We start from the raw sequence: 23381 nt of genomic DNA on the forward strand, positions 1-23381 counted from the left end.
CCTATGTCATTAATTCTTCTGTAGTAAAGTTATTTCTTGTCATAAGTAGAGATTTGGTTGCTTTCTGTTATTTTTATTGAGGTTTTGTTTGTTTTTGAACTACATGGTCATGTTGTTATTGTCATTATTATTATTATTATCTTCATCATTATTATTGTCATTATTATAATAATTTTCATCATTACTATTGCTTTTGTTACTACAATCATTATTATACAATTTTAATTATATTAATTTATTTTATTATATTATTAAAATTATATTTTATACAACTCTGACAAGAATTGTGTTTCTGCAGCTCTGGAATTCCTGCATAGAAGAGATTTACAGAGCTCCACCCAAATTACAACTTCTTTCTGTAGAATAGAATGGGCCTTGATTCTGGTAATAAATGACTTCAGTGAAACTGTTCATGCTTGAACTTTGAATATTTCCGTGTATCATGTTTTCATAGAAACCTTCTGAATGATGCCCTGATACAAGTAATGAAATAATAATACTACTACTAAATCTGCTAATAATTCACATAATAGTAATATTACAAATTTCCTTTGCCTTCCTTCTATGGAAAGATTTTGTACAACACAGAAATAAGCGGTATGCTTTTAAACTTACTAAAAGAAGCTAAAACATAGAAATACTCATGCTATTTGTGGTATAAATTGGTATGGTAGCACTATGCAATCCAATTCAAAAATGGTTTAAAAAAAGAATGGCAGAAAAGAAGCAGTGAACTGTGAGGGTAGCAAAGTAGTGGTAATTTTTAAAAAGGTTTCTTTTCCTAGTCATAGAGAATGGGGCACCCAGAAGATTTTGATAGTGTAGAGCATCTGTTTTTTCAGATCTGGCTGAATTGGTTTGCCCACATTTTATTTAGAATGTGATTATTTGTCATTTGATAAATATGCATCTGTCATCATTCAGATGCTGGAGAAATTGTTTCAAGATTTTGTTTCCTTCAGTAGCTGGCATATTGGTTTTAAATGCCTGTGCATTAATGCACATCCAGATTAGACAGGGCTAGTATTCCTTTTCTTCCAAACTAAGTTGCTGTTTTTTTGTTTTCTCTATTCCCACTTTTCCAATCTTCCCCTGCCCCCATCTTCCCTCTAAAAATATCTTTAGGAATGACTTGCTGATGGTGTGCCGCCAGCTGAATATGGAGGCGTCTGTTGCAGAGATCATGCACCAGCTGGGAGCAGATGAAAATGGAAAAATTTCCTTCCAGGATTTTAATCAGTGCCACATGGAACTGGTACAGGAAATCAAGAAGGAGGAAGTGGAGCTTTCTGTGAAATCAGATGACTCTTGTAAAAAGAAAAAGTTAAGGGATAGAGTAGCTTCCTGGCCAACTAGCAGCAATAACAGTTTAGGTAGGTATGACTTTTAAATGTCCTGTTGGTGTAATTTAACAAAAGGTAAACTTTGGGGTGTTTCTTACTGATTTTACTGGCATTAGGGTTGCTCCTGAAGGGCTTTGTGAATCTGCCTTGGCATAATTTCATCATGTGCTAGAGGGCTGTTTTAACAGATGAAGACTTGTCATCAGAATGTAAACTAGAATGTGTGCAGAGCATCCTCTTCTAAAAATGCAAACGGCGCAAGAGAACAGACTTCCTGGAAGGACAAGAGCTGGTAACTGAAGATCCAGGGAGTTCTGTGTTCTCTGTGTAAATCCCAGGCATGTAGGTAAAACTGAAAAATGAGGAGAAACCTTATCTTGGCTCTAGTTATAATATGCTGTAGGAGCTGTTTCTTAGCTCCTACGTTTCACTTATTGGGAGATCTGAATGTTGGAAGAGCCTTATGGTTTAGGGAATACAAAAATACTCCTCCATCTGACTAAAAACCAACCAAAAAAAACCCAAAATGAAGACCAGAACCAACCAAACCAAAATAAACCACCACCAACAAAAACAAGCACAGACCCCCACAAAAAAACGCAAATCAACAAACAAAAAAGGGCTCTATTCCATCCACAGAAAAATGGGATGTAGGAAGGGATTATCTGTGTCATTGAGCCTAGTCCTTGATGGCATTGTGATCAGTTAGCATTAGGTCAGAATTGTTAACACCTGCAGAATGCTTCCTTTCACCCTGTAAAAAATGGAAGAGGCTAAAGGACACAGTTTCTGGGGTCAAAAATGGCAAAGTGTGGTGTCTTGTGGAAAAAGCTGAAGATGCTGTCCATTCCCCAGCTCCCTAAAACAGGTACAGTGCTGGCTAAGCACAACTGCTGGCTGATGATGTGGAACTGACCTGTGTCCATGCTTCACAAATACACCATCAGCCTCTAATGGCGTTTAGTTGGAGCTATGTCTCCTTAACCTTTTCTTTAGGCTATATGAGCCTAGACGTTTTAAAACACTTTTTAAACAAGAAATCTTGATTGGTCTTCCCAATACTGTTTCTTTCAAGTGTCTTAAATTAAGTTGGGAATATTTTTTACTGTTGGATGTGCTTCATACATCTGGAGAGTTGTGTTATTCCAGCTTCTCATGTTATTGGCCTGTTGTCTCGTGTAATGTTTAACATCAGATTGATTTATTTATTTATTTGAAAGTAATTATTTTAGCAGCATGGTGCAAAGCATACTGAAAATACAATATAGATATAAGTCACACATAGCAGGAGAGAGCAATTGCAGGGCACAGCTCAATCACAATACCAGTGTGGCTGAGCTGTGTATACAAGTAACCACACTGGCCTGGCTAACTCAAGGAGACATTCACACTCTTACTGAACTTGGGGAGAAGCACAGCACCAATTGATTCTCTCAGCTGTTTATATTTTATTTAAAGCAAAACCTACATTTAGGTCCTCTTGGTGTTGAGATCAAACCAGCTTTTTTGCAACAGCTGTGATCAGTCCCAGCCCACATCCTTTCCTGAGCTTCATGGGCACATCACCCTGGCCCATCTCTGATCCTGCTCTCATAGTAGCACTTTACTGATCAGTCACACCTGTCTTTATCTTGTCAGTAGTCAACTTCTTAAAAGTAAAACTGGGCATATGTTGGTTTTGGTGGCTTGGTCTGTCTATTAATTTGCTTTGGAGGTATGGCGTTAGCATGTTCTGTCTTCTAGTCACTTGACACGTGTTTTTTCCTAGTCATCTCAGAAATTCAAATTTTCCTTGTTTACTTTGTATACTTGGTGAACTCCTTATCTTTTAGCTTTTTAGATGGACTGTACTACTCCCTTATCCCATCATCTCATGCTCCTTGGCTTTTCATTTTGGCTTCTCAGCATAGCAAATCTGTTTCATAGCTCTGTCTTCCATCTCATATTTTACGGTTTCACACTCATATTTTGTTATTGAGGTAGTTCTTTGTTAGCATTTCTTTTGTTTATCCTACTTTCATACATATTTTTGAATTGCAAAACTCTGTAGTTTCTATGCCCATTTCTCCCATCACTTTCTGTATTGAAATCTTCATAAGCCTGTGCTAAATTGATTTCCAACCTGTGAATCTCTTTCTGGAGCTGTCAGACAATATTTCAAAGCCAAGATTGTGCTTGCTTTTTTTTTTTTTTCTTTTAAAGGATATTGTGTGTTCCCTTGATCATACAATGATCTTCCATTGCCTGCTTTTTTGGTGCTGACACAGTTGTATTTTTCTGCAAAACGGAGTTGTTCTGCCCTCAGATGTCTATACAAAGTTTCCCTGTTTGCTGACCAGATTTCTGGGGTTTAAAATATTTCTTAGACAAACCAATAGTAATTGTTATTTGTAATAATCAGAAGTGAAAGACAGCTCCTAAACTTTATAAGAGAAAGGCCAGTATAATCCCACAAAGAAATCTTACTAATTGCAGCCAAAAAGTATTCATAGAAGAGTTTCCAAACTTATTAGTGTATAGAATTCAATAGCAACTGCTTTTTTCCCCTATTCCCCAGTTGCTGTTAGTTTTACAAGAATAATTTTATGCATTTTTAAAGTTGATGAGTGCACCCATTTTTCTTTTCCTATTTTTTTTCCCAAAAGTTTAGTCCAGAAGACATTTGAATTTCCTGACTTGATATATTTTGCTCTCCTGATCAAGTGTTACCATCTTACTGTCCCGTACTTCTAGAGCTATGGGGAATTATGGGATTTGTCCTAGTCCTGCCTTGACTCTTGCAAGAATTCTTAGAGAACATACAGAGATGCTCCCTGCCCCCAGAAGGGATGGGAGGAAATACTAAAAATGAGCATTTAGGATGAAACTGTTTTTTATTTGGTTGTAAAAGAAAAACATTGTGGCAGCACTGTTCAAAATGTTCTACATAGCTTTCTTTTCAAAGAGTCAAGGAAACAGCACCACGGTATATTTCTATGATACAGACTCAGCCTGCAGAATGAACATAATGATGGCTGAAGAATTACACTTGCAGTGAAGCTTGAATTACGATCTGCAGCTTTCTGTGCCTTTCATGTCTTTAAGGGCTCACTTGTGTACTCATTAGTGATCAAATGATTGATTATGTTATTATTGAGTCTTCGCTGTTGCATTCTAAGCATTGCTTGAGACAAGAGACATCATGTACAAATCCAAATGTGAGCTTGGTAGGTGTTCTTTTTTTTGTGTTACCTTTTTTTTTCTGGTCAAAACATTTTTTATTAAACTTTGTTTTCAAAGATAGTTTGCAGGCCTTTTTTTTTCCAAGACTAATTTCTAAATAGTGTATGAGCTGCTCATAATATTTAAAGCTGGTATCACATGTTAACGTGGGGCACATAAATGACACAATTTCAAAACTCGTTTGATTGGTATTGAGTAGCAGGGGTCCTGATGATCTGAAACAAAGGAATCCAGCCTCTGACATGCATGTTTTTACACTGCATGTTTATGTGTAATTCTGCACAGATTACCAGTCAGACAGCAATTTGTTTTGTCTTTTCTTGGAACTATTCCAAATTCTTAAAAAAAAAGCAAAACCTTTTATCTAAATATAACATTACTTTTGCTGCCTATAAGTTTTGCTTTTCATTATGAAGAAAATAACTTGAAAAAAAGTTGCAAGAAGTAATTGCATCTAATTTACTACTGAGCTTCATCTCATCCATCTTTTTTATCATTGATAAGGTTATTTGAATAATTTTGCCCAGTGAATGTTCACACCTGTGTTTCCAGGTGGGATGCAGAAGTGAGGAAATTGGTTGACTATTTTAATCAAGGTACAGGACTCGGGTTTGTTAATACTCACTCATGTATGTCCTCAGTAAGCCAAACCTGCACCCATATCTACCATCCTGATGAGCAAATTAATTTACAGATTTAAAAGCTTCATGTTTTATTGAAGTGCACAAAAAAGGAAGTTTTCTAAGTTACTAGAAATAGGCTTTGTGATGTTTATTAATCAGCAATTCAAAGCTACTATAATGTGTTATAGTTCTTACCCTACACTATTAATGTCAGCAGGAGTTTTAACAATAATTTGCAAGGAATAACTAGTTATTTTTCTGTAAGTGAAATGGAATGTAAACTCTGTTAATGTGCTTGCATTTTAAAATACAATACAAAAATGAAAATTAATAAAATAACTTCTGAAAGTGTTGTAGAGTCACCATATGTGACCTGGCTCTTTATTGTATCATTTCAGTAGGCAGTGCAGGAAGAATGTCAGATGCTGATCAAATCCTGTGTCCAGCTGGGGAGAGTGAGGGCCAGGATGGGTACAGTAAATCTGTGTGAATAATGTAGTGAGTGGTGAAGGTGGATTGCTTGGCACATGAATACTTTAACACAGCAGAACTACACCTCTAATATTTAAAGCAGGGAGTTGCCTGAACAATTGCGGCTTTGGTTAGCTTTTTCAGTGTTGTATAGCTTTATATGTTTTTTACAAAAGCTAGCATTAGAATTACTTATATTATGCATTGTATAGATTTTTCTAGCTCTTTACAAGGAGCAAATTGCTGTTTTTTCCCCTTGATAAAATATAGCCTATTTCTAGCACCCATTGACTTGGAGGATGAACAAGAAATGGCAGTATTTATTAGTAAATTCTTAGTTTCCTGTAACTGCATGTATTTATTGATCTGATTCTAGATGAACAGTTGTGAATGCAAGAGTTCTTTACAAGTTTTTGGCGGTAGGTTAGTAATTAATTCATAGCCAACTCCCTTTTCTTTACTGAGAATAAATCCCCTGAAAACTTATGATAATTTATTTGCATAGTGGATCAAGCATGAGAAATAATCGAAGGAATGGCAGGAATTCAGCCTTAAATTAAACTTATGGGTAAATGGGAGGCAGACCAGTGGGGCTGAAAAATCATTATTTTTGCTTTACATTAATTCCATGTTTTATCTTACTGCAAATAAATTGCTCTTGATAAACTGATGCAGTGATTACATTTATTTATGCTGTATTTAATTAAAAACTGTGGAGCTCATATGGACTCAAAGGCATGCTGCAGATTTTCTTGAGATTTATGAGCAGTTTCACCCTTAGATATGTTTAAATAGAAAGGCTTTGAGTTTCTGCTAGGCCAAATTCAATTACATACAAACTCCTGTTAATGGTAAGTGGTTTAGTTTATTGCGTTTACATAATCTTTTGATACCACTGCCTTTGTGTAAAGTAGCAAAATATAGGTAATTTTTTTAAAAAAAAGAAACAGAGAGTTTTAGTTCTGTGAGCATCCTTACAAATTAACCTGAATTTCCAGAGGTTTATAATTAACACTTGATCAATCTTACTAAAATCATAATATATAGTATGCATTAAACATCAGTGAATCTATACAGAATAGAAGTGATCCCTGCAGGGATCTCTGGTGTCTAATAGAAAAACAAACTTGGTTGAATCTTTCTTCTGGTGTGAATATTTGTAAAATGTAAGAACAGCTAATTTGTATCAGACCAGACTTTATTCTCAAATAGTAATTTTGTCCCTTAGCAGGGTGAGAAGAAAATGATTAGAGAAGATAGTAGGGACTGAGTGATTATACAGCAATATTTGCATATTAAATTTCAGCCCAGGGACTTTGAATTAGAGATAACTGCACTTGCTCAGATACACGTGGCTTCCCTCCCTCTAACCCTGGCTACAGAACCTGAGTCTCTGAGCACATACAAGTCTTTAGCGTTCACCATGGCCTGCCCTTCCATTGTATGAGGAACAAACTCTTTTTGCGTTCCTGAAGTTTCCTTCCTTCCATGTGTTTGCAGGGATTTATAGCTTTTTTTTTTTTTGTAACCCCTAGTTTGTCTGGTCAAGGTTGAGCATTGCATTGCACTATGTTACCTTCCTCAATAGAAGCACTAAGTCAGTCACCTTTGTGCCTTCCATGAAAGTTACAGGAATTCAGTGCATTTGACACTTCAAGACTGCTACCAAGTGCCCTTAAAATTACCAAAAACCTTAAAATTTTGAGAGGAAAGGGGAAGGACAGACAGCTGAGTGGGTAGAATTGGGGGAAACAGAAAATTGCTGTTCCTGAGAGCTGCTGCTACCCAGCATTGATGGAAGGGCTGGCCCAGACCAGCTCTGCCGAGCACCACAGGTCAGGCTTATTTCAGGGCACTGCTCTCTGTGCCTCCTGGTCAGCTCCAGTGGTAACACATAGAGCGGTCATTTGGGTTTGCCATATCATTTGGAACTGGATTACAACATAGCTTCCTCAGTTTTGTCCCAGTTTATGCTTTCCATGCAAACTGTGATCAGCTTGAGAAACCAAAAGGCTGCAGCTGGGATTTTCATAGAAGGCATGCTTCATTTGGCTCAAGATGAGCACTGTCACACATCCTACACTTCAGTTGTGGTAAATCAAGGGTTGCCTCTCAGCACATTCTTGCTTTATCTCTCCTGATTTATGTGATGTGCTCTTCACCTCCCGGCTTCTAACGTGGCTCTGACATACCATGATTCATGAAACAGGAATAAAATTAAAGTGACAGGCAGCAAACTCTGGGTATTTCATTTGTTTGCTTGGGTACATATGTATTCAAATCAGATCTAAAGTGAGGCTGTCTTGAGTGAAATAATCAGGGAGGAAGCTGATTATTCTCATGTAAATTTCCATGTAAGGGAAGCCAACATTTTTTAGAAGTACAGTGCATACAGTACAAATATGGTACTTAGAAGATGTGTTGGAATTTCCTTTAGCTTCTGTATGACTTCAGGTTTTATGTACCCTTTTTCCTATGTATTATATACTCCCCTCTTAAATAGAGGTTATTAATTCAATTAATTAATTTATTATTAAGAGGAAAAAAAGATTATTTTCTGCCTTAATAGATATTCCAAATTAAATCCTAGATTGAGTTCCTGAGTACAATGCAGTCATTAGCAGCATTCTGGCAAAATTTAGTTTAGGTGCTTAAACAATACTGGGTACTAGGAGACCTTGGTTTCTAGGCTGTTGGGAGGCCTATCCACATTCTGTTTCTTATATCTGAATAGAGCAAATGGTTGTCTGGTCTCAAGAATAATCTTGAAGAATTTCAGAATCAAGGACAGGCGTATGAAGGTGTTATGGATAGTGGTTTTTTATTTTTTGTTTTCTGTGTCACTGTTTTCTATATGGCCAATGCCAGTCTGCTGGCAAGTACTGAAAGCATGGTAGTTTACACAGATTCATTTCTCCAATAATTGAAATAAATCTGAAGAAGGTAAATTGATGAAAATTCCACAAACATTTGTTAATATATATGATTTGGACTACTGGTTTAACAAACACAGCTTCTTCATCCAAACGCTGTGTTAAATAATTGGGAAGTTGTAATGAGAAAAACTTCTTTAACTAGATATGTTTCTGTGTTTTACTTTCTCAAAGCTTTATGAATTACCTTGTCTATGGTTTTGCTCTTGGCACGTTTATTTACTTATCTATCCTAATTTTCATGTAGCCGTTTGATTTATTTTTCTTAAGATTTGACATAGTTTTTATAAGTTATAAAAATCTGCTTAGAAAAAAATATGGTGCTCCAAGGACTCTGACTCCAGAAGCCAGGGATGCTTTAGAGAAGGTAAGCAGCATGATGGAGAAGAGAAGCGGGGGGACAGAAATCACAACTAAAAGAGGGGAAAAGATACATTTCAAGCTATCAACTACAACATCATGGAATGTAAAAAATTAAAATCCAGAGGCCTCAAAAAAAGATAGTATTACTCTGGTAAGAGTGTGGGTTATGTTGCAGATTGTTCAAATTTCTTTAATGTGCATTTAAGTATTTCTGAAATGTATGCTATAATGATACTCTGTAGTGAGTTGGGCAGCACAAAAATTGGAGAATTCCTGAATTTTAAATGTACCAATGTTGGGGATACGTCACTGAACCTGAAATATAGTTGAGGTTTTCTGATGATTTTGAGAAATACAGCAGTAGAAAGTGCCAATATGTGAACTTGTAGTTCAGGAGCAGAAGGAAGATGACATGTGAGATGACAGCAGTCTTTTAGAGCAGAAATTATCAGTGTGGTTCAATTTTCTTCTTAGATCTAATTTCACAAAAGAGATTTCTCCCATGAGTGAGTTGTGTTAATCAGGGTGGAGTGTAGCTGTGGCTTCCTTCCTCAGATCTTGTTATCCTCACTTCGAAGACTAACAAAAGAAGGACTGCAATAACACAGCCTGTCATTGTATGTTGTGTGCAGTGTTCATCAAGCCAGAAAAAAGGTATGGTGGGAGCAAATAAAATTAGACTGTGATCCCACAGACCCTTGCCTTGAGATTCCTCATTTCCCATAACTGCTTTGCCCACAGCAATTATTTCCTTCTCAGTCACTGGACAAGTGTTGCAAAAGATTTGAATGTGAAGTATCTAGGACTGAATGCTGAGTTGAGAATACATTCTCTCCCCCCCCCCCCCAATTTTTCTAGAACTTCTAATGGATGTGCAGATAGCTTTCTGTATTTAATAAACATTCTCATCCAGCTGTGCATGTGAGGATCAGTTATCATCATCACTCGCTGCTGTGCCATTCATCGGTATCATTCATATTGTTTTATTATCTGATAAAATAATAAGTAAGTTTTAAAGAGTGATTCCTGTTGAATAGGAAAGAGTTACATTAGCTGTTAGGCTGCCAGCTGAAGCCAGAACCTTTGGCCTTTGATTCCTGTATGGAAGTGTTTCGTAGAAAACAATGGAAATAGTTGTGATAAGCTCCAAATACAACCATTATTTTCACTTTCCTAATCAGGTTGGAATAGTATAAAGTTGATCCCTCTACAGAACATAGATTATTTTTAGTTGTTTTAATTTGGTATGTTGCTTGAGCAACTGGAGCTCTATTTAGTTTCTAGATTTTCTTTAAAGTGCATTTTGGTTTTGTAATATTTGCATCAGCTTGGGGGACTTGAATTGTCTGAATGTCCAAATATTTACTCTCATTCTTCTTGGCTTCCTGCACAGCCCCCATTTTTTGTACTTCTCAAGGCCTTGACTTGACTAACAAGTGCAAAATGACCATTCTTTGTTAATTTTGTACATTCCCCCCTTCATAAAGTGCACTTACCTCCAAAGCTATTATTGTACTGAAGTTGGCAGGGAGCTTTGAAATGGCTAGTGCTTTTCACAAATCTACCTGTTGACTTCACTGAATAATAATAATAATTCAAATTTCCAATTCTATGTGGTAGGTTATCACAATTTAGCTGTTGAATGAAAGATGAACTAAAAAAAATATGCTGAAAAATAGCCATTCTTCTGCTAGTATAATGCATGTAAGTTTAAGTAGCTAAATGTCATGGCTAACTCATGGAAAACTGATCAGATTCTCCTTGAGTGAGGTGAAGCTGTGTGACCAAGGAGCTGGTTGTGCACTTACATTAACAGCTGTCTTTATTTTTGCCATTCATAAGCCAGACTAGTTTAGGAACTTGCTGCAGGGCTAGTTTTACAGAGACTCCCTTTTCCTGATACCTCAGGTGCTTTCAGAAACAAATATATCTTCAGTGTCCTACCATCCTGGTGGTTTATCTTTTCTACTCTGTGAGCAGTGAAGAAATCACATAATGCTTGGTTCACCAGCATAGCCTGGTAAAATTAGCCATTACTGAACCAAAATTCTGGCTGTATGGGCAATCTTGTATTTTTGGTAGGCATGTGTTTCTTTGTTGTAGAATACAAGCCTTCTGGGCAGAAGGTAACTGCTGATCGTAAGATGAAATGCCATTTTATTTCAGATCAGAGTGGCAGGATCAGAGCACCAGTACCAGAACACAGACCAGAGAGCTTTGCAGGTGATAAAGGAAGATTTAGATAGCAAGGTTTCTCAGTGCAGGTGGGCAGGGTACACTGTTCAGAGTGGCATTTGTCAAATGAATTGATTAAAGTTGTTTTAAACACCTTAGGTACAATTCACAAACTGAAATTTTATGTGATTATGGAATCTTTCATGTGCCATCAAACTAAACTGTCCTTTGTTATTCTTTAATATGCTATGTATTCATTTGCTCCAGAAAGTGTTGTTTTGACTTTCTTACACTGGAATTAAAAGTGTTACTTACATAATTTGAAAACAATTATGTGCTCTTATATTACTTGTCTAACACAAATATTCTGCAATTAATTTATTTATCTGTGTTTTCTTTCTGTCTAATCATTGTAGTAACAACAACTTCCCAGCATGCCTATTACCTGGGAATTTTCATGATAATTTTGTTTCACTTAATACAGAAATTTCATGTTTCTTGTTATTTGAAGTGCAGCTGAACAGGGAAAAGCTACCATGGGATATATGTTGTTCTGCAAAGACTAATCTTAAACATGTATTTGTTAACTACAGGTTCCTAGTTACCAGGTCAGCTATCAGCCATCATACCTAATGTTTACTTATTTATGATTAGTATTGTAAGAGAAGGTATTGTATGTTAATTACAGCAAGATATAAGAGTTGTCTCTTAATTCCTGGTTGAATTTTCAGTTACAACTGAAATATCAGTTTTGATTCCAGAGCTGCCCTGCAAAGCTGAGATTTGAGAGGTGCATGATCCAGGACAACATCTTAGCAGCCAGAGTTCTGGAATCTATTGGGAAAACAGTAGGCAAATTAAGGGATTAGGGTTAAGCCCAGAATAAAATACTGGAAATGCCTTCCAGTCATCTCCCATTTTTAGTATGTATGTTTTAAATTATGAGTATTTACATGAACTTTTAAGAAAACTTGGGTTAAAGATACAGTCATAATACAGTAATAAAACCGCACCGTTTCCTGATCCATCGATAACTGACAGGTGACTTCTGTGCCAGGTGAGTATTCAGTCTGATAGCAGATGGTGCAATATATGGAGGTAGCTTGCGTCCTTCAACAGAGCTGCTGCTGTTAATTGCATGAATATGGAAGCTCTTTTGCAGAACAATGAATTTTGAGTAATAGAAATGTAGTGCATGTTCTCTGAAGAACCATGTGCCATATTTAGCTCTGTGGAAAGAAGTGTATCTGTATGATACAACCAGCTCCCTTAATTCTGTGGCTCTGCTTGCCCAGAGAGGGCTGTTTCCCATGTTCTTGGCAGGCCTGGGAAGTGGCAGAACCAATCCTCTGCCTCCCTTGGACACCTGAGACATTTCAGTAGCTTCAGGTCTGTGAGCTGCTGATTTTTTTTGCTCTGTGGTGTTCTGTAGCCACATGAGGGCAGAGACACCCAATGCTGTGCACAGACGCAGTGCCCTGCCTGCTGTATAAAATATTGCTGGTACCAGTATCTCACTGAAAGCTTGCAGCACGTTGCTAGATGAAGTACAGTGGTGCATGCTCTTGGTGTAAAAGTCATTGAATTCCTCTCTAATTAATCTCCCTCTACCAGTGGTAAGGAATCATGGTAATTATATTAGTATAAAATGTAATTATTATGTGTTATTTTCTACTTAGATGTTTCAAGATTAGAATATTTGCATTGCAGAAAGACAGGGAAATCAGTTCCAGGTTTCCTAAGTCTGCTTTTCATGCATAACAGCTTTACAGGGTATTAGGGTGTTGACCTGTAGATAGTTGCTGCCTTGCAGCCCTTCTGGCTGATTTTCCGCTTGTACTTTTGTATCTCAAACTTTTCTTGGTGAGGGGAAGACATTCTCCTAATACTAATTATGTAGTTTATTGGTTTTGCCTGGTAATATACTGAATAAGTAATAACCACTGATTAGTAAACACTCCCTTAGAATGCTGATTAATATTTGAGATAGAAAACTAGCTCAAAAAAGGGGAAAAGCTTTCAAAATAATAAGGATGGCATTACAGGTAGCTGCTTACAGTTTGATGATTGCATGTTTGAGTTAGAGCTTTGATCTAGTCTGTAGCTCTGGATTCTATTCTGACTTTTCTATTAACCAGAGTGTATTCTTGGACAAGTCATTTATTTGTTACTAATCTTCATTATACTATAGATGAAATTTATAGTACTGCCTAGGGTAATTAAATAATCTTGTGCCTGCTGTGGATTGTTTTGCCATAGAAAATGGTTGAATCTAAAACTCAACAAGATTTTAATAGGAGTGGAACATTTGTAAGTGAATCAGAAGCAGCCAGGGATGAAGTAATCACTGCCAAAATTAGAAATTTTTCTTCTACTTGTTTTATGGTTTAAGCCCATCTCTGTGCATGGGAATTGGTAGGATTGTTCATGGAGAAAAAGGAATCCTGCACCTTCATGTTACAGAAACCTTCACTGTTTGTCACTTGCCACAAGATCATATCCTTGCATTGATTTGTAATTAAACTCCTTGTGACTGATGTGTCTGAAACTTGAATTGAAATAAGCAATCCTCAGATAATAAAAAAGGCAGTGGTAACATAAAAAGTGATAACTATACAGCTAAAAGATACACTTATTTGTTGGCATTCAGTAAACAAAAAGTTAAAGGAATTAAGGTTTTGCTCTTTTGCTCTTTGATCTCTGCTGCTTTTCAATCTGACATAAGTTGTTGGGACTCATTTTGTGGTCCTTTGCTGTTGTAAACTACACTGGTTTTGCAGAGTACTAAGTGACACATGCAAATGCTTTTAGTTTTCCTTCTGTGTCTTGTAATTTAGTAATTCACCTATGCACTGGAAATTCTACTGCTTTTTTTCCCTGACATTATCAGCACATGCAAGATGGGCAAGTGGCGGTGGAGGTTTTGCTTTTTTTCTTTCTGGGATGATGGTTGGTCAGGGTTATTCCTGTGTCAGCAGTGTGCCCTGGCAGCCAAAAGAGCTGTGTCCTGGGGTGTATCAGCATCATCAGCCAGTCAAAGGAGGTGGTGGTCCTAATCTGCACTGCATTGTTGCTGCCCCACCTTGAGTACTGTGTGCATTTTTGGGTATTTTCGCAGTATGTGAAAGGCATCAGACAATGGAAGTGTGTCCAGAGGAGGGATATCAAGATGGTGAAAGATCTCAAGGAGCAGCTGAGGTCACTGGGTTTGCTCAGCTTGGAGAAGGCTGAAAGGTGACCCTAGAGATACTGATTTCCTCTTTCTGGTGAGCAGTGACAGGACATGAGGAAAGGGAATGAAGCTGAATCAGGGGAAGTTCAGACTACATATTAGGGAAACATTCCTCTCTGGAATGATGGCTGCTCACTGGAACAGGATCTCCAGGGAAGTGGTTGCAGCAGGAAGCCTGGCAGAATTCAAGGAGCACCTGTGTGATGCCCTTGGTCTTGTGGTTTAAGTTCAGGCAGTCCTGTGAGGAGCAGAGAGTTGAGCTCAGTGATTCTCATGGGTGCCTTCCAACTTGAGAGATTCTGTGTTTATTTTTATACACAGTCCATACTAAAATGTTTTTTGTTTTCGGCATTTTAGGTGCCTTATCAGGAGCCAGAGAAAGCTGGGAATATGATTCAGGAGCAAGAGACCTTCAAAGTCCAGACCTCCACAGTTATTTTATGCTACAAAAGGTGCTGGACTGTGGTGGAAGCAATGTGACTCAACAAGCTGCTCTGCAAAGACTTCTAGCTCAGGCCTCAAATTTTAGCAATTCAGTTGGAGGAAGCTACTTAGAGCTTGCCAACACTGTAAGTGCATTTTATATTTAAGTCTGCTTTTAAGTTTTGTAGAATGATTTTTTTGTTGTTGTTGTTTGGTTGGTTTGGTTTTTGAAGAAGCGTATTTATTCCAGTCTTAGAGTGCTTATTGAAACAATTTTTATTTTATTTATCAGAAAACCAAAGTGATTTTTGCAGTAATGTAGTGTATAGTGTTTCCAATGCTTGATAACCAAGTTGTGCCAGAAAAGGTAGGAATCTGTGAGTGGTCAACCTGAAGTTCCCAAATGATACAATTTAACCGAAGAAGATTTGTTGGTAGAAAGGTTCTCGTAATTAACATTAAGTGTGTCAGATTGCTCTAAAGTGTTGTGCAGCAGAATTCTTTATATGTTATTTCATTACTAGCCACTAAATTATTTGGTACTTTCTTTAAGTCCTTGGTGTGCTTTTCTATTTTTCCAAATATTATTCTGCATTTAAAAAAGCCCACATAACTGTGTGTGCTGGTTTTGACTGAAGAAAGGTGAATTTTCTTCACAGTGGCTAGTGTGGAATTGTGATTTGGGTGACACTTTTGAAGGAGTAAGACACTGTTCTTGCTTCTTCCTCATTTGTATTGGGATTGTGTTTGTGTTTTAATTTTAACCCATGCATCTTGTAAAAGACCACTTATTTGGTAGCATGTTTCTGGTTTATGTTGCACTGAAGCTTAGGTGTAGAAGTAAAAGATACTAAAATGAAAGTGAAAAAGTTCTAATTAAAAAAATTACTGCCAGTTGGCATGCTTGGCCTTGGTGAAATAGATTCCTAGTTCATGATATTGTAAGATAATTCAAGCTGTAAGGGAAACCTCAGGAGGTTGTCTGGTCCAACTCAAAATGGAAGGGATTGCTGACGACAGAGGAATATCAATGTCTTCAAGCCACATTATTTAAAAAGAAAATGAAAAGTATCTTGACAATGCTTGCAAAAGCTTTCTTGTTTTATCCAAGTTCCTAAACATGAGCTGATATAGGACCTGTTTCCATATGCAGAGTAAAAACATGTAGAGATTAAAACTTCCCTAAGAAGAAAAAGAATTTAAGAAAGTTTGATAGTTTCTTAAAGGAATTGTGTCCTATTTTTCCTAGAGAGGATGAGCTGTGGTTCAATCATGTACTTAGCCAGATGCATATGGGAACTGTAATGAGCAGAAAACAGGCAGGCACACAGGTATTATATAGAGAATAATATGGGGGAATTGAGGGATTATAGGCCATTTAGCAGCTTTGTTTGTATGTTCCATTACTTGTGGGGAAATAAGAGCAATTTTAAGTCAGAACAGAGAATATGTAGATATGTAGAAGAATAATCATGTCCATCCAATATAATACCTCCTTTAAGAGGAGATAGAAGAAACAACACACATCATGTTTCTCTGGTAAAGCATCTGACCTGCCTTGAGTGATACTGTCATTATCAAGGCAAGAAACATAACTTAAGTATAACTGTTGTACAATGATGGTTCAGATGTTTTGTGCTGTTACACATTTACAGAGATATGATATGAAGCCACAGTGTGCAGTGTTACTTAGAATGCACAGTGTAATGGCTACTGCACTGCTATGACACGTAGAAATCTAAAAAATAAAAATGCAGGAAGCTTATAAAAAATACAGATTCCCATGTTTCTTGGCTGAGTCAGGGTAGGACAGCAAGAAAAGGTTTTTCGCTCCCAGGGTGGTTGAGCACTGGAAGGGCTCCCCTGAGCAGTGGTCACAGCACTGGCCTGACAGAGTTCAGGAAGTGTTTGGACAATGCTCTTGGGCACATGGTTTGGCTCTTGGGGGTGTTCTGTGCGGGGCCAGGAATTGGACTCAGTGATCCTGACTGCATCTCTGCCAACTCAGGACATTCTATGATTTGGTGATCTCTAAATTCTTTCTATACTTGCTGTAATGAAAAATGCCTGATCTTTGCTTTAATCTGTTATACTCTATGTTTAGAGTACTTCTTCTATGCTTTTCACAAACCACAGTCATCAGTTTCTCATTTATATGTAGATGAATACAATAACATCTTCATTTGACTCCTACTGAGCAGTGGTGTCATGGGTCATATGTAATTTTTGCTTTGGCTTTATTAAAATGTAGAGGGAAAGGAGCAGGAGAAAATCGAGAGACTAATTTACTTTGAGTTTCAGTATTTATTCATCTTTCCACAATTTTTAATACTGGGGCGTGCTTACTGCAGTCTAAATTTAGGCTCTTCAAAGAGATAAACATAGCCTTCACAGAGCTGAGATTTAATAATAGGTTCTTCCTTCTCAGTCTCTTTCTCAGATCTTTTACTGAGCTGCATTTGCCACAATGACAAGCAAGCTGCTCCCTAGCATTCATTCTCAGAAATGCCAGATCTCAGCTTTCCCATTCTTATAAGTTGAATTTGGTTAATTAATCAAGTGTCAATTCTTGTTATTAATGTCCTGGTTTATTTTCTGGCAGCCCTTTTTTAGCCTCCTTTTGATTTTAAACTGTGCAGTCAGGCTAAAGACATCTTTGTGGTGATTATGTACTCCTACAGCATAGATTGTATCCCTCAGTCAGGACAGAGGGTCTCCATGCTGTTTTTAACATTTAGGTTTTCCATTTACGAAACCTAAAAGAACATCAGTCACTTTGCCTATCTTTTATAACGGGTTTATTTTTTCAAATGCATTTTTGTAATTTTGGGAGCATGAGGCTCTGCAGCATTTTATCAAATCATAATACTTGCTTTGCAGCATTATTCTTCATCACAAGATTTAAAACAGTGCTATTTGAAATTTAGCCATTAATACTCATTGCATATGTCTCTATCATTGTTCCTTTTGCATAATTTTGCTATGATTTGGTTTAAGCCATGTTCAGATTCAGCTTTTGTTTTATCTGAATAATTTATTCTGTAATCTTTATAGGGTGTTAATCTCTTTCAGCATTTTCCAGATTTGCATTTTTATTCTTCAGTATTAAGAACACATTCCTCTTTATAGCTCTTCCCTTTGGTACCAACATTTTTGACTAAAATATTAACCTTTCACATGACTTGTCACCACTTACTGATGATGTACCTATTTGTGCTAATAGAAGTCCTCATGTGTGTGTGTTTGGGAGTTGTAAACAATTTAAATCTTCTTCATGGACAGAAAAGAATGCAAGCATTTCAAGTGTTTGTTGATGTATGTAGATGTTTGGGAGCAGCTATGGGATCTCAGTGTGCACCCTACAGTGACACAAGGAGGGGGTGGAATTCTGTTTCAGGAGATGAAGTATTGCTGTTCTCTGAAAACATCACACGGGCAGTATCTCAATATGATAAGCATACTTCTCATTAAAATTCCTCTGAAGTTTAATAAGCAGAAGCCATAACATTTGCTTTAATTTCCTTGTCGTATTCTCCTGCATGTGACTAGAATATACTTGATTTTTTTTCAGTAGAACATGTGCATATAAATGGTAATGCAGTGCTTAATGTTGGTTTCTGTTGCCTAAATTCAGTGTGAAGATGAATGTACTTATTCGAAGTAACTACATTTGCATAAATAAAAACCCATTGGGTCTGTTTCATTTGCTATGATGATAAAAGCTGTCTTATTTTAGTTGGAAATACATCTGATCTTCTGAGAAAAGTCTCAGCACCAAGATCTTACATCTTTAAAATGTGACCTCAAGTATGTTGATACATGGTGGTGTTTTAACTACCCATTCCCTGGTCTGGTGAGATCCAGAACACTTTGGTCTCTGATTTTTCCATCCAAAGACACTCCAGCTATACTAGAACCTCTTTGACAGCACCTTCCATTGCTAGAGCTTTTTTACTTGGAAAAGATTTGGTGAGAATATGGTTGACTTGCAAGGGGGAAGGATATTACCTGTATTTTTGAGAACAGAGTGTGGTAGAATTTTGCTATGACCACCGTTGAGGAGGCTGTGTTGCTATTTCTTCCTCAAAGCAGCCTTGCCACAGATGTAGTTATTCTTCATTAGACAGAAGGGCTTATTTACAGAGTTGCCAGAATTACTTCCTGCAGCATCTCACTCTTCTGGCCAACCACAAAGTGTGCATAATCCTGCTTTTTATCTTGTGCAGGGCTGTCAATGCAAGATGGATGTGTCTAGGTAGGAGGGTGTTGGTGCAGACTGCTCCATCTGCCAAATTTGTACTTCTCATCTCAAGAGGAGCTGTTTTTTGGCATGTCTCCATCAAGAGCAAATAGCAAACTAGTACAAAAATGTTCTTAATGCATCTTCTTGTAAATGCTCTAGTATATGTGTTTTGTTTATCTCCCTCTGTCTAATTTGCATGTGTCTGTGCCTCATCTGGAGGTACTAAAGATACTATTGGGCTTGAGAATGGACTGTTTATTTGCATCTGTGTGAACAAAGTATGTTTTATGTACTGCAGAATTAAAGCAACTAAACAAGATTTAGTTCTGGTTATGGACTCTATATCAAATGCAGATACCATCTCTATTGGGTACACAGCCCAAAAGCTTGTCAAGTGCAAGGTTAAACTGAAAATATGTAAAACAAATGAACATATAGTTGCGTTAGCATTAGTTTCTCAGGATGATCACTAACAGATGAGAACTCAATGTCTTTGTTTTAGGAAGCATCATATTATCTGACAGTAGATATTCTTACTGCAATACCTCTTCATTAGTCAGACTCAGTGAATGTTTGCCTTGCTAATTTTTCTTCCTGAAGAGCATTGAGCTGCAAGTTATGACAGACAGAACCACTGTTTTGAGAAGGTTATTCTTTCTAGTTGACATAGTTTATACTGAGCAATAGTATTCTGAAAGTCACTGTTGCATTTTTTTCAGGAACACATGACTTTTTCTTTCCTACCTGGATCTGCTCCTTAATCAAGCAAATGTAATTTGCTGTGGTCTACTTATATTAATACAGCTTTTGTGTACAAAAGAGCACACTTAGTATTATCATTGTGTTTACATTTATGTCAGGCTGTAGTGCAGCTCATTCTGGATAACTGCTTCAAACAATATTAATGCCCTGCATCATCCTGAGTCACAATAAGCATTTATGTGCTCTGAGGTACATGTAAATGTAAATGAAGTGATTTACATGTAAATTCGTTTCTGCTGTCATGTTACTGAGCATATAATAATTCTTGTAATTCCTTAATGTTATAAAATATACTTACTACTTTAGCAGAAGGATATCTCAGAGGTGCTTGGTATATGGCATGTGTTCATGTATGATACTCTGTGATGAAATTCAAAGTGCTGAATTTAATCTCTTTGTCTGGTCCTTTCTCTGGAACTTCAGGCAATTCGACAGTACATCAATTATTCTGTTGCTTCTTACCTTACCTTCTACCTTGACTGTTGGACAGCCAGCTGATATTTCTACTGTCCTTTGCTGTGTGACTGTCAGGGCATGTGCCTACATAACCAACAGTCTTTCATTACAGAGAGTGAAATTCAGATTACCTGATGATAAAGGATGTCTGCTTGTCCCTCTTTTGTATATAAGTTTTTATGTGGCACAAGTCAGTGTAGTGTTAGTGTGTTTAGAGATTAACACTGATACTGCTTAAAAAACATGGTATCATTTACCCTCCCAGAAAGATGTACACCTTGTGTATGTTCTGTGATTTTTTTTTTTAGACTACATTTTAGGATCAATTTACCTATGCAAGTAGATGTAGATTTTAAAATTGGCTCCTTCAAAACAGGAAGGATTGTCTGGTTGCCAAAGAAAGCAAAGCTACTTTTGCAGGGGATGAGGGGAAAAGAGCTTCCCAGAGATTTGTGGCACTCTAGAGATACTCTTGTCTGTCCTAAATGTGAACCATTTTCTCTATTGCTAATTTACAGGCATTAGCTGTAAATTAAATGTGAATCCTGTGGAAATTCTCTTGGGAAATGATCTTTTAAGGGAAAGTAGCAAGGAAGTCTGAAAATAGAACTGTATTGTGAGAAAGGGAATTCCGTGGTTGGTTTGTAGGCTACTTTTGTTTGATGTTGCTGTTAATGAGAATCTACTTAAAAATTTCTCATTTAATTTCTGTCGCTTTTATGGTTTTAGAACTCATTAATATTGCTATGTCCTTTTCTGGCACAGTCTGCCCCTTTTTATCCTAACCCCTCTCTCCAAATATACTCTGTTTTGAAACAATTTTATTTTTGCCTTAGCGCGGGAAGCTCTGCTCCTTCAGCTTCCCCACCCCTTCCCTTAGAGTCACGGAAATGGGCCCCAAAGCATCAGGTATCCCATGCTCTCAAGACACTTCTTTTTGAATAGGAGAAGGTAATGCCTTTCTAGCCTTTCTGCATAAGGGTAGTGTGGATAGGAAATACTTAGATTTTGTGTATTTTGTGGAATTTATCCAGTACATACATAGGCACTCTGTGGGATGTGTTAGAATTCAGTTACTTGTGTAGAGATTGATTTTTCCTGAGTTACTGGCTGGGGACTCTGTTCCATGTTTGGGAACCAGTACATTCAATAAACCACAGGAGTTGGATCTCCTTCTCTTCTCCCCTTGCAACCATGTTTTTCCCATATTCTGTATGCAACTTCCACTGCAATTTCTTTTTCATGCCAGTAAAAATGATTGCTATAGAAGTATAGCCTAGTCATGCCTTCAGCTGGATCTGAAATAGATAGAAGGGCCCAAAATTGAAGATTCTAGTGGCGTAGACAGTGGAGGCTACCACAAAAGCATTGTGCCCAGTATAACCTTGTCTTCTGTGCATGTGCTCCCAAACCAAGCATTGTTTCCTTTCTGCCAGGCTAAAAATAGAATCCAAGAATTCCCTTAAAGCAAGAACTGATTATTGGAATATAGATTCAGGAGGTTTGGCTTGTTTAAAAGCAGGCACAAAGGCAGTTTTGTCTGACAGACATTTTTTATGCTTAGGGGTGTGGGAAGCTCTTAGCTTTTTGATCTCAAGCCAGCATTGTAATGGACCTTGTTTGTCTCAAGCAGGCATCTGTTGTAATGGGATTGTGCATTTTGTTTTTACAGACCTGGCTTCTATAGCCCTCTAAAATCATCATCAGTTACTAGTTTTTCTCTTAAAATGGACGTTCTGGATTAGGTCTGCCAGGACTCATCTATTTTATATGAAATGCAGTTTTGCTGTCTTTTGAATTTCCAGCATTATAACAGACAAAGAGGTGAGCAAATGGCAAATTGTGTTTTTTTATTTTTAATTCTGTTATTATTTCCATCTGCAGACAACCATAGCACAGTGTGATGGGTGCCGGCACAGGTCACATTTGTTCAGGTGACTATTAATAGAACTTTTTGATTAAGGCTTTTAATTGGATGTTTTACATGACAGTTGAACAATCTCTTTTACAAGCATATGACAAAGTTTAAGTTCAGAGAGTAGTTCTGGAGTTGTAGTTAGATGATGAGAACCGGCACATGGCAATCAGGTACTATAGGAAAGAGGGTCTTAACAAGTAGATGTTTTGAAGGTTTCAAAACTTCTAATTAACTTAGTTGTATGGACTTTGCATTTTTTTTCCCTTATTGCTGAGAAAATGGCCTTATGCATCCCATTTTCTTTGCTGTACTCAAGGAAGCTCTGGCTCTAATGCAGACGTTCAGATCTTTTTACTTTTCCAAATTTTCTGCCCCCCCACCCTTGTCTGAAATGAAGAGAAGTTCACCTGGTACAACAGGCCAGCATTATTGCACACAGTTATACAGAATATAGTGTTAACATTAGTAGTAGTAGTGGAGAGCTGAGTCTGAAGGCCAGGGTTAGTGTGGTGGAGCAAGATTACTCTCCTGGATTCTGATGTGCCAGAAAGATTTCCATTAGCTCTTGTCACAGGGTTTTCTTTTTTACCAGATTTTCTGCCTGCTCTCTTTAGTGTAAGCTGCTGACTTGGCAATGCTGAGCTTCTGTGAATCCTCATTTTTTAAAAAGGTGAAGAGATGACTTACTGCCCCTTTTCTTATACATACACTACACCCTTGTGTTCTGGTTACATGAAATACAGGATTTTGGTAATAAAGTGAAAACCTTAACTGCAGTGCATAGTTGTAAGTGCTTTTGCAATTCAGTGCCAGTTTAGTTATAATGGAGTAATCAACTGTTATCCTGCCAACCCAGAGAAGCAAGGCAGAGTTCCCGCAGAAACCTCTCAGTGACAAAGTAAAATTCATCAAGATGCTCCTGTTCCTTGGAATTGTTTCTCTGACACTGTCAGGCCTGGGACATTGGCCTGAGGCAGTGCAAGATGCTGCCAGTGTTAAAACACCTCATTCTTCTTCGTGTTGTGATGCTTTTTAAATGACTATGTGGTTGTCAGTACAGCTGTTTTGGGGACCGATTTTGATTCTAGTACTGTGTAAATGGGAGGGGAGTGCTTACACACATGCTCTCTTATGCTTACTGTTCTTACTTTATGTGGAAAACTGTTTCAGCATGATTGCTCAATTTCGGGCTAGAAATCTACATTATCACTTCTCAT

The 23381-nt window shown here is 37.4% G+C and overlaps 1 protein-coding gene across 1 annotated transcript in view; it reads left to right on the plus strand.

Annotated features, from left to right (window-relative positions):
* MCC (MCC regulator of Wnt signaling pathway) overlaps nucleotides 1-23381 on the plus strand; it is a 186792-nt gene that overhangs the window by 15177 nt on the left and 148234 nt on the right. The window contains exons 2-3 of the mRNA XM_014258752.2: nucleotides 1126-1373; nucleotides 14720-14931. Of these exons, the coding sequence (XP_014114227.1) occupies nucleotides 1126-1373; nucleotides 14720-14931 (460 nt within the window). The remainder of the gene's footprint in view (nucleotides 1-1125; nucleotides 1374-14719; nucleotides 14932-23381) is intronic.

Source organism: Pseudopodoces humilis, chromosome 4, assembly GCF_049639895.1.
Source record: "Pseudopodoces humilis isolate 2021_Gansu_Grassland_sample_001 chromosome 4, ASM4963989v1, whole genome shotgun sequence".
Taxonomy (NCBI): Eukaryota; Metazoa; Chordata; class Aves; order Passeriformes; family Paridae; genus Pseudopodoces; species Pseudopodoces humilis.